The 17370-nt window shown below is 46.8% G+C and overlaps 1 protein-coding gene across 5 annotated transcripts in view; it reads right to left on the bottom strand.

The window, feature by feature from the left end:
• The window catches only part of ANKRD33B (ankyrin repeat domain 33B), an 84682-nt gene that overhangs the window by 14468 nt on the left and 52844 nt on the right, over nucleotides 1–17370 (bottom strand). For 4 of the 5 annotated variants that reach the window (XR_005019397.1, XR_005019398.1, XM_036848158.1 and 1 more), the window contains exon 3: nucleotides 1985–2125. The exons of the other annotated variant lie outside the window; for it this stretch is intronic. Coding sequence is in view for 2 of the 4 variants with exons in the window: in XM_036848158.1 (XP_036704053.1) it covers nucleotides 1985–2125 (141 nt within the window). In the remaining 2 variants the exon portion in view is untranslated. The remainder of the gene's footprint in view (nucleotides 1–1984; nucleotides 2126–17370) is intronic. 5 annotated transcript variants of the gene reach the window in all.

The following is a 17370-nucleotide window of genomic DNA, read 5'->3' as shown; positions in this document are numbered from 1 at the left end:
AGTGTGGGAGCCTGGCTGGGATGCTGGAACAGAAAGGGGCCATCTGTGGAAGAACTGGTGACATCTGGATAAAGTCTGGACTTTAGTGACTTGTATTGTGCAGTTTCTGCCTCTCGGTAAGATGCTAACATGGTTGGGGGGTGGGGGGCGGTGCTGAGTCGGGGCTCTGTGGGTGCTGTCTCTACTATCTCTGTCGCTTTTCCATACACCTAAACTTATCCCCAAATGAAGGTTTATTTACAAAAAGAAGCAAGTTGTCTACACAGAGCTACTAGCCCAGGCTAGTGCCTGGAAGGATTTTAATGTGGTCCTCAAGATACTGAGACGGGAGGGGATGCCGCTTCTCTGGGAGCTCGTAGGGCCGAGCAAGACCGGCTGAACCCAGTGCCAAGAACAAAAACAAAATAAACTAAGATAATGAAATTAAATAACGGCGACAACAGCATCTCCCACTGTTCGAGATGCTCCCTCTGCGCCTGGCCCTGGGTGCGTGCTTCACATACATTTTCTCATTTTATTGTCACAATAACCCAATGAGGCGTGTGCGCCCTAACAATGATCATTGATTCCATTTTAGAGTGAGGGGGAAAACAACTAGATATTAGTCGCAAGGAATTCAGTTCGGTAATTCCTTAAATATGTGTAGCCCCAGAGAGTTTACAAAGTGATGTATTTCATCCTCAGGGAGGTGGGGAAGAAGTCATTACTCCCATTTCACAGATGAGGACAGAGAGGCTCACAGGAGGGACTTCCCTCAAGATGATGAGGCCAAATGCGCAAAGGGGGGCCTGCCATGCTGGCCCAGCCTGAGAACATTCCGCTGTGATGCCGGCCAGAAAGAAACTGCCCCACACGGAGACCAAGACCCCTAAAACCGAGTCCCACGCCCACAATTTATGATGAACCTCTCTACCCAAAACTTCAATCCCTTTCTTGTCCCACTCCTGTTCTCCTCAGGATTGATGCACATCAAAGAAAAGGGGGGATTGAAACCGAGCAGGACCCTGTGAGGCCTTCCCGGGTGCAAAAGCCCATCCGTGTCCCCTGTTTCTTGTTTGTAGAAAAAAGGCTTTAGTCTCCTAGGCCTTCCTCGAGTTCCAAAGAGCAGACTTAAGCAGTTAATGACCAGGACAACAGAGTCACAGGACTCCTAGTTCCTCCTGAAGGGATATAGGTGACAGTCTGGTGCATATCTTTGAGTTGTTCTGCAGAAACTAAGACCCCCTCCCAGTGGAGGAGGGTCACTGTACGCTGACCACAAGCACTCGATCCCAGACCGGCTGGAACCCGAAGGTTGAGATTGAGATTCCTGAAGCATCACCCTGTTACCTCACCCACCAGCCGATCAGAAGGTCAACAAGCTGGTCAGGCAGCCTATGACCCTCTCCCCTAACACTGTCTTTAAAAACCGTTGCCTAAAAGCCATCAGGAGGTTCAGGTCTTCTGAACATAAGCTGCTGATACTCCTTGCTTGGTGCCCTGCAAATAAACCCTTACTTTGCTGCAAATACCAGCCGTCATTCGAGTATGGCTTTCTGCACTGCGGGCACACGAGCCCTTGCTCAGTTACAACATCACATGACCACGTGACTCCACCCACCAGCAAGCGGACACCCGGGAGGGCTCCTGGGCAGACCCTGCCATCCCTTTGCCCACCTTCAATAGGACCATCTTGCCGGCCAGAGCACACGTTTGTGAAGAACAAATGCAGGCAGGAGGAGGCTAGGAGGCGAGGAAACAGGAGGGCTGGCCTACGGGGTGACCAGTGCTGTGGCCTCCCACCCACCCTGAAAGCAGGAGCTTTTGTTTTTGTTTCAACTCGGATGATGACAGCCATACGTCTCAAAAAAGAAACGTTTCTTTGCTGCATCCACTAGGCTTGGTTTCTATGGGGGGGATTCATCCCTTCAACACATATTCTTTAAAGGAGCCAACTCAGCATTTCCCGGGACCCTGGGACTGCATGGGACAGGTGGGGACGTACCTGCTAGCATCAGGGCTCGGATGCACTCCGTCCGGCCCTGCATGGCGGCTTTCATCAGGGCCGTGAACCCAAACACGTTCCTCCTTTCAAGGTCAAGACCGGGGAAATAGTTCAACAAGTAGTTGGTGATGGTGACGTGCCCTGCAAAGAGAAATGCACACATGTATGGACCACACTTCACAAAGAGCGGGCATTCCAGCGGCCTTCCTACACAGACAGAGGGAAACGTGACATGGTCCGCCGCTCTGGGGGGTGTGTGTGTGTGTGTGTGTCTGCCTCTCAGGCCACAAAAAATAATTCTCAGGAGTCCAGGAAACGAGAAGACAGAGGGTCCTGCCCCGGCCACGGCGTTGCTGCCTCTGGTTCATTATTCCCTCCTGCCAAGCCACTTGGAAGCCCAGTTGTCCCATCAACCTGTTGAAGAGGGAATGAATGTGGGGAGCAGGGACACTGCGGGGGTGGCGTGGGCAAACCCGAGCTGGCCCGACGCAGACGCTGGCTGGTCAGCGGAGAGGCCCTGGATGCGTCGGCGCCCAGCAGGAGACGCCAATGCAAAACCGAAGATGAACCTGGGAGCCATTTCCCAGAGGTCCAGAGCCTCAGGGAGGAGAAAGTCTTCATCCCATCATCATAACAACAGGATATGCCAGTGCACACTGCCACCCTATCACCGCTCAGAAGGCTCTCTCTCTCTCTCACACACACTCACACACACACACACACACACACACACACACACAGAGGCAGGGAACCCAGGGAGTATTGCTACCCAGACCCTTATCCATAAACCCAAAGCAGGTAAGAATATTCATTTCAGAATACAGATTTCTCCCCTTTATCGCCTCACACTTCCAAAAAAGGGCCTGATTTTCTGCTCACTCCCAGAGGGTTTTCGAAAAGCCCACGCACTCTTGGATAGCGGTGAATAAGGAGACCCTCCCGTGAGAAGCAGTGTTCCCAGGATGCTCCTGGTTCACCCGGAGAAAGGTCCTCCAACGACGCTTGTGCCACATCGAGAGGCTCTGGGGTCAAATGCCCATGCTGCCCGAAGCCCACTGGCCACATTTATTAAGTCCTCGAGTGAAATGACACGCCACCCTCCCCCCCGAGACTCTTTAGTCCCTCAGAACAGGGTCCCAACCTTGGCACTCTTGACACCTGGGGCTGGATTATTCTTTGCTGTAGGGCTGTTCTGTGCAGTGTGGGACGGTTAGCCGCATCCCTGGGCTCTACCCACTAGATGCCAGTAGCTACCATACCCCTCCTCCCTCCCAGGTATGACAACCAAAAATGTGTCCAGACGTTGCCAAATATCCCCTGTGGTGGCAGAATCACCCCTGTTGAGAGCCACTGTCCTAGAGGCTCAGATTTCACTGTTTCAGGACCAAGGTGGAAGGACGGCTTCCTCTCCTGCGCACCTTCTCCCTGACCCCTGACCCGCCAGCCTGCCTCTTGGTTGCCATTTCCATCCTGGCCCTAACGGTGACGGCTAACACACCTCGGGAGGGTGGGCAGTCTGCCGAAGCTCTCACCTGAGCCTGGATGGAGGGCCTGGGGACCCAGCCTCCATCCTTACACGCTGAGGACTGGCTCGGAAATGCCACCATCATCCCCACCCCATGCATGTCCCCCGGAAGCCCCACTGTCAGGGCTGCAGGTGTGACGCCTGGTGGACACTGCACTGCGACTTCTGCTGCTGGGCACCACCAGCTGCTCGCAGGGAGGCCTGTGCACCACGGAGGAGCCCAGACCCCTGAGGCTCCGTCCCCGGCTGCTATCAGGAAGCGCACTGGGTGAGACTGGACACGTGGCAGAGGACGTGAGGCCTCCTCCGGAGGGCGGGCAGCCATGGGACACAAGGTGCTCCCGAGATGCAGCCCCCCTTGCCCTGCAGACTGGGAGGCCGAGGGCGCGGAGGCCCCCAGCACAGCAGCGTGGAGACCCCACCCCTCCCCTGCTGCAGTGACGTCTCCTGGGCCTCCATCCGGGTCCTGCCAGTGCTGTGCACGCCCACCAGTAACTCCTCCCACGGTGGGAGCTCCGTCCCCCCATCGCACGCCAACCGAGACAGACAGAGTGCAGGCGGGGACCCAGTTACCCTCCTTGAGTGGCACCCAGGCACTGCAGGCTGCTGGCCAAGCAACAGTGCATCCTTCTCCTCAACTTCCAAGTTAAAAACGAAACAAGCAACAGAAACTAGAGTGTGGGCTCCTCCAGAAGCAGTGTTGTCCCCTCACCATGGACCTCAGCCAACCTCCTGAACTCATCGCAAAAATCATGCAGCTTTCTCACTTTCTGAGATAAGCACTGACTAATATGATTGTGTCAGGGGGTTAGCAAGCCAGAAGCAAACGGGTGGGACCTTACCGCTCTGTGACTCACAGGTTCCAACCAGCAGCTGACGCTTTTTGAGTCATTCACACCACTTTGCTTTCTGCTCTCCTTTACAGAGCACACCCCCGCCAGGGGACGATGCTGGCTGTCAGGTGCCCAAAGCAGCTTAACTGCTCTAAACCGTTGGAGCAGGGGCGGGGGAGGGGAGTCCTTTGATCTCCGTTGGGTTTGTCGTCCAGCTAAACACTTTGCAGCACCTGTCAGTTAGATTTAGCCAGGGTCATAGGGAAACGAATTGCAATTCGTTTGGAGCCGTTTCTTTAAAAACGTGAAAGAGCGTGGCCACTGCATTTTCAGCACGATGTCCTTTGCACCGACATATCCTAAACACTCTGAACAGGCGGGGAGAGAAAAAACTGACAATCCACAAAACCAACGGCCCATTATACAGATCTGTTCTGCATGTTATGTAGAGATCAGAAAAACCAACGTGCAGTCCACTCGTTCTGACTACTGACTACAGGCTCGAGCTCTCAGTGACCCATGAAATCACTCTCAGCTCCCCACTGGCTTTCCCAGGATGACAGAACAACACCTGTTAGCACGAGACAACCTCACTCAACTGAAATCAAGGATGGACCCAGTGCTGCTAAGAATGAATAGATATTAATCTGAATAGATATTAACCTTTCTTCTTTAAAATCATGACAATTAACCAAAAGGAGCTTTTTTCTTTTTCTTCAGTAAGATAGACAGATAGATGATAGATGATAGATAGATAGATAGATAGATAGATAGATAGATAGATAGATAGATGATAGATAGATAGATAGATGATAGATAGATAGATGGATGGATAGATAGATAGATGGATGATAGGAAGAATACAGCCTTCCTTGCATAACAGAATGTGCCCCATATGGAAATCTAGTTTGAGTCTAGTCCAACTTTGACCGTATGGAATAGGATTTGGTTCCTGAAGTCCTCAGAGTGGACTTAACGAGTGGGCTGACCACACAGAGCTAAAGGACATCCTCGACCGACCCCATGAGTCTTACCCTGCCTAAGAGAAGGGCTTAAGCAGCCCAAGGAATAAGTTAATTCTTGATGACATAGCTTCAGGGGAGTAACTAAATGGCCATGCAGACAGAGAACTGAGTACTTAAGAGAGTTGGCTCTGAGAACACCCAAATTCAAGCTCCCAGCCTGCCACTTAAAATCTGGGTGAGCCTGGGGAGGTAGGTCAACTTCACTGAGTCTCTGTTTCCACATCTGGAAAATGGGAGATAATATCAACCTCACAATTGTGAAAATGACAGGAGATAAAGGTGTTGTATAAAAAGGGCCTAACAGACAAATTTCTGGGCAGAAAAACTCCAAATAACTTATGCACTTGCTCCACTCCCAAGGAGGTGACACATAAGCACCCACTCCTTCTCTTGTGGGCTGTGCACAGAGACTCCCCTCCAAAGAGTAGACTATGTTGGGGATGGTGGTGGAGCGGTAATCTCACAAGAGAGAAGTATGGCCAACATGACCTCAGCCTGGTGATCAGGGTCAACGGTCATGTCCAGAGCCTGTGCCGACAAAGATTCTTTGCCTGATCAAACTTCAGTCAGGCTCCTGAACCTTCTCCCCAACCCCATCTGTGCCCTTCCTTGTAAAATCTACTTGTAGATTTAACTGATATTTATAGGACATTCCATCCGAAAACAGCAGATTACATTTTCTTCTCAAGTGCACATGGAACATTCTCCAGAATAGATCACATTTGGGTCACAAATCAAGCCTCAGTAAATTTAAGAAAATTGAAATCATACCAAGCATCTTTTCCAACCACAACGCTATGAGATTAGAAATCAATTGCAGGGGGAAAAAGTAAAAAAACACGAACACATGGAGGCTAAACAATACGTTACTAAATAACCAAGAGATCACTGAAGAAATCAAAGAGGAAATCAAAAAATACCTGGAGACAAACGACGATGAAAACATGACAATCCAAAACCTATGGGATGCAGCAAAAGCCGTTCTAAGAAGGAAGTTTATAGCAATACAATCCTATCTCAAGAAACAAGAAAAATTTCAAATAAACAATCTAACCTAACACCTAAAGGAACTAGAGAAGGTAGAACAAACAAAACCTAAAGTTAGTAGAAGGAAAGAAATCATAAAGATCAGAGCAGAAATAAATGAAATAGAAACAAAGAAAATAGCAAAGATCAATAAAACTAAAACCTGGTTCCTTGAGAAGATAAACAAAATTGATAAACCATTAGCCAGACTCATCAAGAAAAAGAGGGAGAGGACTCAAATCAATAAAATTAGAAATGAAACAGGAGAAGTTACAACAGACACCGCAGAAATACAAAGCATCCTAAGAGACTACCACAAGCAACTCTATGCCAATAAAATGGACAACCTGGAAGAAATGGACAAATTCTTAGAAAGGTATAACCTTCCAAAACTGAACCAGGAAGAAATAGAAAACATGAACAGACCAATCACAAGTAATGAAATTGAACCTGTGGTTAAAAACCTTCCAAGAAACAAAAGTCCAGGACCAGATGGCTTCACAGGTGAATTCTATCAAACATTTAGAGAAGAGCTAACACCCATCCTTCTCAAACTCTTCCAAAAAATTGCAGAGGAAGGAACACTCCCAAACTCATTCTACAAGGCCACCATCACCCTGATACCTAAACCAGACAAAGATACTACAAAAAAAGAAAATTCCAGACCAATATCACTGATGAATATAGACGCAAAAATCCTCAACAAAATACTAGCAAGCAGAATCCAACAACACATTAAAAGGATCATACACCATGATCAAGTGGGATTTATCCCAGGGATGCAAGGATTCTTCAATATATGCAAATCAATCAATGTGATACACCATATTAACAAATCGAAGAAGAAAAACCATATGATCATCTCAGTAGATGGAGAAAAAGCTTTTGACAAAATTCAACACCCATTTATGATAAAAACTCTCCAGAAAGTGGGCATAGAGGGAACCTAACTCAGCATAATAAAGGCTATATATGACAAACCCACAGCAAACATCATTCTCAAGGGTGAAAAACTGAAAGCATTTCCTCTAAGATCAGGAACAAGACAAGGATGTCCACTATCACCACTATTATTCAACACAGTTTTGGAAGTCCTAGCCATGGCAATCAGAGAAGAAAAAGAAATAAAAGGAATACAAATTGGAAAAGAAGAATTAAAGCTGTCACTGTTTGACATGGTACTATACATAGAGAATCCTAAAGATGCCACCAGAAAACTACTAGAGCTAATCAATGAATTTGGTAAAGTTGCAGGATACAAAATTAATGCACAGAAATCTCTTGCATTCCTATACACTAACAATGAAAGATCAGAAAGAGAAATTAGGGAAGGAACCCATTCACCATTGCAACAAAAAGAATAAAATACCTAGGAATAAACCTACCTAAGGAGGTAAAAGACCTATTCTCAGAAAACTATAAGAAACTGATGAAAGAAATCAAAGATGACACAAACAGATGGAGAGATATACCACATTCTTGGATTGGAAGAATCAATATTGTGGAAATGTCTATACTACCCAAAGCAATCTACAGATTCAATGCAATCCCTATCAAATTACCAATGGCATTTTTCACAGAACTAGAACCAAAAATTTTACAATTTGTGTAGAAACACAAAAGACCCCGAATAGTCAAAGCAATCTTGAGAAAGAAAAACGGAGCTGGGGGAATCAGGCTCCTGGACTTCAGACTATACTACAAAGCTACAGTAATCAAGACAGTATGGTACTGGCACAAAAACAGAAATATAGATCAATGGAACAGGATAGAAAGCCCAGAGATAAACCTACGCACCTATGGTCAACTAACCTGACAAAGGAGGTAAGAATATACAATGGAGAAAAGACAGCCTCTTCAATAAGTGGTGCTGGGAAAACTGGACAGCTACATGTAAAAGAATGAAATTAGAACACTCCCTAACACCATACACAAAAAAAAAACTCAAAATGGGTTAAAGACCTAAATTTAAGACCGGACACTATAAAACTCTTAGAGGAAAACACAGGAAGAACACTCTATGACATAAATCACAGCAAGATCCTTTGTGACCCACCTCCTAGAATAATGGAAATAAAAACAAAAATAAACAAATGGGACCTAATGAAACTTAAAAGCTTTTGCACAGCAAAGGAAACTATAAACAAGACGAAAAGACAACCCTCAGAATGGGAGAAAATATTTGCAAACCAATCAATGGACAAAGGATTAATCTCCAAAAAATATAAACATCTCATGCAGCTCAATATTAAAAAAACAAACAACCCAATCCAAAAATGGGCAGAAGACCTAAATAGACATTTCTCCAAAGAAGACCTACAGATGGCCAAGAGGCACATGAAAAGCTGCTCAACATCACTAATTATTAGAAAAATGCAAATCAAAACTACAATGAGGTATCACCTCATACCGGTGAGAATGGGCATCATCAGAAAATCTACAAACAACAGATGCTGGAGAGCGTGTGGAGAAAAGGGAACCCTCTTGCACTGTTGGTGGGAATGTAAATTGATACAGCCACTATGGAGAAGAGTACAGAGGTTCCTTAAAAAACTAAAAACAGAACTACCATATGACCCAGCAATCCCACTACTAGGCATATACCCAGAGAAAACCATAATTCCAAACGACACATGCACCCCAATGTTTGTTGCAGCACTATTTACAATAGCCAGGTCATGGAAGCCACCTAAATGCCCATCGACAGACGAATGGGTAAAGAAGATGTGGTACATATATACAATGGAATATCACTCAGCCATAAAAAGGAACGAAATTGGGTCATTTGTAGAGATGTGGATGGACCTAGAGACTGTCATACAGAATGAAGTCAGTCAGAAAGAGAAAAACAAATATCGTATATTAGCATATATATATGGAATCTAGAAAAAAGGTACAGATGAACCAGTTTGCAAGGCAGAAATACAGACACAGATGTAGAGAACAAATGTATGGACACCAAGGGGGGAAGCGGGGGTGGGGGTGGTGGTGTGATGAATTGGGAGATTGGGATTGACATGTATAAGCTAATATGTATGAAATAGATAACTAATTAGAACCTGCTGTATAAAAAAAATAAAATAAAATTCAAAAAAAATGCATCGATATGGGCTTATTTGTTTTGTCCAAGGTATCATCCTAGTGTAAGAGCCTAACGACAGGGGAAACCAGGTGTGGGGTATACAGGAATTCTCTGCACAATCTTTACAGTTTTTCTGTAAGTCTGAACTGTTCTAAAATCAAAAGTTCATCTTATGAAAGGGAGATCTAGGCTAGGGCCACTCGATAAGACTGCAGGGTAGGGACGATGGTTCTTGACTGGCTGCTAGGTGTGGATCCTGTCCACACCATCCACAAGCCTCACCAGTGGTGGGGGAGGTGGGGAGCTCACCGAGTGGGTGTGCAATGGACAGAGGAGATAGTGGCCAGCCCCCGGGGAGGGCCGGAGGGTAGAGAGGAGTTGTTGACTCACAGCGAAGTGAATGGACAGGTCTTGGTGATTACTGGGCTGAGCCAAGTAACAGAAAGAGAAAAGTCAAAGATGACTCCTGGTACCACCCCAGCCCCAGGGTTTTGGCTTCACTTTGGATGGCCAATGGCATTTTCTCTGAAAGTGTACGGGGGATAGAAGTCCATGGTAGCCAAGCTGGACTATCTTTCAAGCTATCTATGTTACCAAAGAAAAGGAAAGCTCCCTTCGGTTCATTGTCATGGTTTTAAAGAAAAAAGGTTAATATCTGTATGTTCTTAGAAGCATCATATCCACTCTTGATTTCCACTGAGCAACAATCCCCCAAACCCCAAGGGGGGAATTTTAAACTTTCCCACTCTTAAGTCACCTACCTCACAGCAAACTCCTCCCAGGAGATGACACACCTCCTACTTCATAGAGGGAACTGAAACCACAAGGGAACCCCCTCAACTTTCCCCCATCAACCCCAAAACTTCCCCACATCCCTCCTAGTGAAAAGGAGGGTGTTTCTTCTCCTATTTAAAGATGGCAATCTCTCCTCCCCTTGCAGTGCTTTAAAGCCACTCCCCATCTACTTCTGGGGAATATATTTGTGCTACAAACTACTTCCTCTTTCTCTTCAACCTCTCCTGCCTTGCAAATTCATTCCCACCAGATTGTATTAACGGCCTAAATTCCTCACCTTGCCTTCTGCCACGTGGCTTCAAAGTTCTTCTGTCAAGAAGAACGTTGGCTCACAGGACATCTACAGGCATGATGCCAACAGAAGCTTGAAACACACTCACTGATGGGACTCGTTCTACACTTGTGCCTCAGCTATCTCCCTAAGAAGAACGTGCTAGGCTGATACAATGGTCCCAGGTAGAGGACGAGAGATGCACGGAGCAGAGCAGCCCTGGCTGAATGGTCCGGCTCACCCACAGACACACGAGCAAAGGCAGTCTAGATCAGCTGATCCCCAGCCCATCCGCAGATGCATCAACTATAAACATATTTTAAACTAGAGTTTGGGGGTTGTCATGCAGCAGTAAGCTGGTATATATGCTCAAGGGTCTCCCATCTTAAAATATATATGACTGCCTTAGTCCATTCAAGCTGCTGTAAGAAACTGCCATTGACTGAGTGGCTTAAACAACAAACATTTATTTCTCACAGTTCTGGAGGCTGGGAAGTTCAAGGTCAAGATGCCAGCAGATTCAGTGTCTGGTGAGAGCCCGCTTCCTGGTTCATAGGGTGTCTTCTTGCTGTGTCCTCACATGGAATAAGGGGTGAGGGAGCTCTCTGGAGTCTCTTGTATTAAAGCACTAACTCTATTCATGAGGGCTCCATCCTCATGACCTAATTACCTCCCCAAAGCCCCACCTCCTATTACCATCACTTGGGGATTAGGATTCAACATACTAATTTGGAGGCAAGACATAAACATCCAGTTCATTGCAGTGACCAACAGTAATCCCCATGAACCTGTCTTTGTATTCCTGCCACCCACCACCAATCATCTGACTCCTCTTCAGTCTAACTTCCAGAGTCTTATACTCTCACTCTTGCTACTTACACCCCCCACCAATTCTCCTGAAACCGTCTTCCATCATTCCCCAATGACTGTCTTATAGCAATATCCAATGGTTACTAGTCAGTTCCCATCTTACTAGACATCTCCGTAGCATTTACCACTTGCTTGTTCCATCCTTTTTGAAACACTTTCTGCAAATGTTCTGATAGCTCACCTTTCTGCTTTTCTTCCTATCTCTCCGGCCACTCAATTTTCTTTGTGAATTCTGTTCTCTGCTTTCTGAAATGCCACTGTTCCTCAGATGTATGACTAAGCCCTCTTCTCATCCCCTACACTCTCCCTTGGTGATCCTATCCCCTCTCATGGATCAAGTTATCATCCTAAAACTTCCGGATCACTTATTGCTAGCTGATCTCTCTTTCTGAGTTTCTTACCTAAATATCTGTCTACTGGATATTTCATCTTGGGCATCCCACCAACAAATCAAACTCAACACATCAAAGCCAAAACATGTTTCTTCCAAACCTGCTCCTCCCACCCACATTCCTTATTCATTCCTTATTCATTCCTTATTCAATTCAATACCACCAATAACTGACAGAGGTGCCCAAGACAGAAATCTGGGCTTTCTCTTCAGCCCTCCCCTACCCCTTCCCCATCCAAGTATCATGGAATTCTGCCAATGCCACCTCTTAAACATCTTCCAAACCTGTCCGTGTTTCTCCATCCCCACTTCTAACCTGGATGAGGGCCACCACATCCTTCCTGGGGTCCACCCCTCTCCTACCTGGACTTCCTGGTCCGATTTCTGCCCCGTTCTCTACACTATCAGCAAGAAACTCTTCTGACCAACACAACTACTACTTAAAACCCTTCATGGTTTCTACTCTTTAGATGAAGTCTCAACTCTTTAATCAGCTAGCTCCTTTTTTATCTGACCCAGCTCTCTGAAGGGTAGCAGAATATGCCACCTCAAAACATGCAACTTTGACATAATTATTTTGAGCTGAAGGCAACTGAGAAGAAGCAATTACAAGAAAAGTTCCCTGCCCTCCCCCATTTGCCTAAAAGCAGGACATAAATTTTCTTATTTTATTCCTTTTTGTTTCCCCAGTTTTACTGACATATAATTAACATATATCACTGTGTAAAATTAAGGTGTACAGTATAATGATTTGACGTACATATATTGTGAAACATTACCACAGTAAGTTTAGTTAACATCCATCATCTCATATAGGTACCAAAAAGGGCAGGGGGGGATGGTTTTTCTTCTTTGTGATGAGAACTCTTCAAAAACTGCTTTCCCTTGTCCTGTCATTTCTCCACAAATGTATTGCTCTTTATGGAAGATGACATATAAGCCAGAGTTCTAAGCCACCTCCTTGAGTTATTCATTTTTCCCTGGGTGTCCCCCATTTATACACGTGTGTTTATAGATGTCTGGTCCTCTCTTGTTAGTCTTTTATTACAGGGGTCTCCGTTGGGAACCCAGAAGTGTAGAGAGGTTATTTTTCCTCCCCTATATCCCCTCTTCATCCTCAGCTCTTGCACCAATGCCCTTCTCCTCACTCTTTAATCATAACTCTCTTTTTAATTCAGCCGTGTACCACGCTTTCTCTAATCTGGCGGCCTTTGCACCAGGCTAGTCCCCCGCCTGGTATACTCTTTCTTTGCTTTCTACCCAATTACCTGATGAGCCTTCCCTTCCACTGGAAGCTCTGCCCTGGTCCCCCAAGCCTGGATTAGGCACCTGAACCATGATGCCTTCATGGTCCACATTTCCATGCGGCGGTGGATTCCCACAGCCACCACTCTTGCTCATAATTCCAAAACTTCCAACTGACTGCAAGCTCAATAAATATTTAGTAAGTAAAAAGGCAGAAGGATTCCTACTTCTCCCTTGAAAAAATTCACTTATCAAAAAGGTTGCTAATTTTCAAGCCATAACCCACATTAACTAAGATTACATGCCATCACAATTATTAATTCAACATGTAATTGGGTACCAATGATGGGCTAAACGTCTTGTTTATTCCTTTATTCAAGGAAAGGAAACAGACCATAAACCTGTGCAGACCTAAAAATGGAATTAGGATTGTCTAAACACTTGATTGGTCTGACACCAGGTACTCAAAATATACTTTTCCAAACCAGGCCAGTAGAGGGAACTGTTGATTGGAAATATCAGGTCCCAGCAGCACGGATGAAGAGAACAGATTCTTGGTCCCCATCCGGAGGAGGGGAAAGCGCACAAGGGCAGCAGGTGCGGGCAGCACAGACAGGCTCTCCTCTTGTCTGACTGAGGAGCAGGGCCAGCTGCTGCCAAGGAGGCGGCATTGCTGTGCCCAACCAGAAAGGCTCCAAAAACCGGAGTTTATGGGAAAAGGCGAGGCGATGCTGGGAAACCTCAGAGACGTGCCAAGTTCCAATGTACTCAAAACAGTGGAAACCGAGTAAAAGGAAAACACTTCAAAAATCCATACAAATCACAATGAAGTCAGACTAGAAATCGTGATCGGCTGTAGTGATAATAAGATAAATACGATGAAGAGGCGTTGGCCTGCCTCAGGCCAAGTCACACATTCTCCTCTGAAGCAGGACCCTCCCCAAATCCAGTTCACAAGTCAGAACACACACAGGCAGCCTGAACCTGCCAGCCACTCCCGGGAGCCTCACTGCTACCCTGTCCCCAGCAAACAAGTGACATGAATAATGCCAGGCTGGCTCTCAGTGCATTTCCTCCAAAATCTTAAAGATAAGTTCAAGGAATAACAAGTTTTCAGGATGCACCAGAGGTGACTTGTACTGCGCCAGCTTGGTATTATCACCGGTTCAGAAAGACCCCTGCAGTTTTCTCACTTCACCTTACTCCTGCTCTTCTGTTCAAAGGGAAGAAGAAACGGAGAAAGTAAACACCTAACGCCACCCCCGGGGCATGTAATTCATTTCTCTGGTTATCCTACTTTATACTTTTGTTAGGGGAAGTAAGGTAGAGGTTGAAATTACTGGTTGAATGAGATTTAGGGATTATTTGAGGTTTTATTTTCATATAGCCTCTCCATGGTAAAGGCCTAATTCAGATTCAGCTGTATCTTTATTCTGCATAAGGACCTGAGGAGGTGAGACTTTGGAGAGAACACCGGACAGGCAGACCCAGGCATTTGCATCCTAATTTACACTCCCGACTCTCAGACGAGCTACACAGCTGCGATATCAAATAATATAAACATGTGGTCTCTTTACAGTTTTCCTTAACCACACAGATTCTACGGGGGACAAAGTTGACTGAGGTCACTCCACCGCCCTGGCCAGCAATTTGTTTTGCCTGGGGCAGGGTGTGTGATGCAACGCTGGCAGACGTAACTGAAGCTGGGCTGGAGGCTTCTGGAGATGTTTTCCCGTCTTAGAGAACAGAACATGGGCAGGGATTTGTTCCTCCTTCCTGAAGCCTCCTGTGTTGTAACGTGAAGCCACGCTGCTTGGAACTGCCAGGCCATCTTGGGACCATGAGGCAACAGGTCAAGAGCATTTCTGAGAAGCCGGCCCCAGGTCCTGACATCAGGAAGCCATGCAACGAAGCAACCCCGCAACTGTTGCCTTCAGACACATCATGTTGCAAGAGAAGACTGTTTCCTCATCGTTGAAGCTTGTTTTGTTGGGTATTCAGTAGATTGCACCCAAAAGCACCGTAGCAGATCCTAGGCTCCAATAAGAATCAGGGAAACACAAACAGCAAGCGAAGTCCATTTTGAGTTGACAAACTCTCAACCCTTGGGAACGTGGTGGGAAATGTAAATTGGTACAGCTTTTCCTAAAGGCCACTTGGCAGGGGCTACGTAAATGTGCACATTTAAAAGGTGCGCGTCCTTTGATGAAGCGGTTGAGTTCTAAGAATCTATCCGTGCGTTTCTTCTCTTTCCTTCTCTGCCCGGCTCTGACCGCCACAGACCACACCTGCCAGGCTCCTCAGCCCTGAAGTCTCAGGTGTGACTGAGCAGGGGCCCGGTGGAAGGAGGGCGGGTATGAGTCCCTGTCCCCTGCCCGCCTCCCTCCTCGAGGGGCTCAGGTGTCCCAGGTCCCAGCTCCTGGGGGCAGCCCTCCCAGGCTCTCTCTCTCTCCAGGGCCTGCCCCTGAGCTCTGCCGCCACCTCTACGCGCAGTCCCCTTGCCCATTCCTCAGTCTAGACTCTGAGCGCACCTGCTGCACCACCTGTTTCCGGCCGGGATGCTGACAGGTACGCCCTCCTCAGAGATGCGCCCCTCCTCCCCGCCCCGTCAACACAAAGGGCTCCACTCCAGCGTGGTCTGAAACAGCCTCATTCAGAAACCCGTGCACACTAGACTTTAAATTTGGGAGATGGGGTTTACGTGTGCCCTTGCCCGCTCTGTAGACCCAGCACTTAGCACAGCCCTTGGATGTGAAGTGACTGCTGAATAAATATTTGTTTTAAAAGAGGATCTTGTATAGAATGGATGACCCATGGCTTACTGAACCGTCTCAGTTACTGGACTCGGGGGACGTGGCCCTGAACACACCATCACTCAGGTGTGCCGCTGTAAGAGGCAGGGAAATCTCGTATGCACAAGTCTACACGGAAAGATCTCCTAGATAGACTGAGTGAAAAAAATTAAAATCACAGTCTCTACAGAATTACCCCATTCACGTAAATAAAAGGTGCGTGCATACCCTTTGTGTTTAAAAGGAGAGAGAGTGAGTTCTGGAAACGTAACCAGCTGGAACGTGGTCAGTCAGTGAGAGAATTGGGGAGGGTGAAAAGGGACTTCTTTTTTTATATAATAATACTTCTGTGATGATTTTTCACTGTAAGCATGTATTACTAGACATCTTTTGGAATTAAGACATCATCAAATAAATAAAGCTGGTTATGGAATTGGATTAAAACAGGACAGCATTTGATTCTATCAGCTGAAAGCCCAAACAGCCTCTCTTTGGTAAAACAGTACATGGAAGTCATGAGCAGATGCTCAGTTGCTTTCCTTTATTCTCCCTTTGATTTAGTGACAGCTCTGTGTCCCACTGACATCTCACCCGGGTCCATGAACCACCCCACCCCACCCCCGGCTCTTATACCCACTGACAGGCGCCCTGGGTCACCATTCTGTATAGGAACATGTGAAGCCCCAGTTCTCAGAGTGAGGTCCCCAGACCAGCGGCATCAGCGTCACCGGGGAACTCACTGAAAGGCACAGTCTCGAGCCCCACCCCAGACCTACACAATCCAGAACTCCAGGGCCGGGGCCCAGAAATCTGTGTTTTAACCAGATCTGGGTTAAAACATAGATTACCCACCTGTGGGTGACAGCGATCCCACTTGGAACCGAGCAGGACCCTATGAGGCCTTCACGGGACAGACCACCATCCCCCATGTCCTCTGCCTGACTCTTGTTGGTAGAAAAACTTTAGCCTCGTAGGCCTCCCCCGAGTTCCAAAGAACAAATTTAACCAGAGAAGTGAGAAAATGCAGAAACAAAGGAAAACAGGCAAGCAAGACAAATTAATAATGGTTTAGCCATTAAACAAAGTCAAGGCCCTTGAGTTCCTCCTCAAGGGCTACAGATGATAGAATCTGAGCCATGTCGTTTGAGCTGTTTTGCAGATACTGAAGTGCCCACCAGGTGGGAGAAGTTAACTGTATGCTGCCCACAGGCATGTAGACCCCCAGATGGGTCGGAACCAGAAGGTTGATGATGTTGACTCCCAGTTACTTCCCACCAGCCAATCAGAAGAATGTCCACGAGCTGATCACACACCCCACAGCCCCCCTCCCTCACCCTGTCTTTAAAAACCTCTCCCTGAAGGCCTCTGGGGAGTTCAGGCCTTTTAAACACTAGCTGCCTGGACTCCTTGCTTGGTGCCTACAATAAACGCTGACCTCTCCTCCACCACACCTGGTGTCAGGACACTGGCTTTACTGCCTGCGGGCGAGTGGACCCAAGTTTGGTTCAGTAACAAGCTCAAGGCTGAGCAG

The sequence above is a fragment of the Balaenoptera musculus genome, chromosome 3 (genome assembly GCF_009873245.2).
Source record: "Balaenoptera musculus isolate JJ_BM4_2016_0621 chromosome 3, mBalMus1.pri.v3, whole genome shotgun sequence".
Lineage (NCBI taxonomy): Eukaryota > Metazoa > Chordata > Mammalia > Artiodactyla > Balaenopteridae > Balaenoptera > Balaenoptera musculus.
Note: the sequence above shows the minus strand (reverse complement) of the source record. Positions and strands in the feature narration are given on the sequence as shown.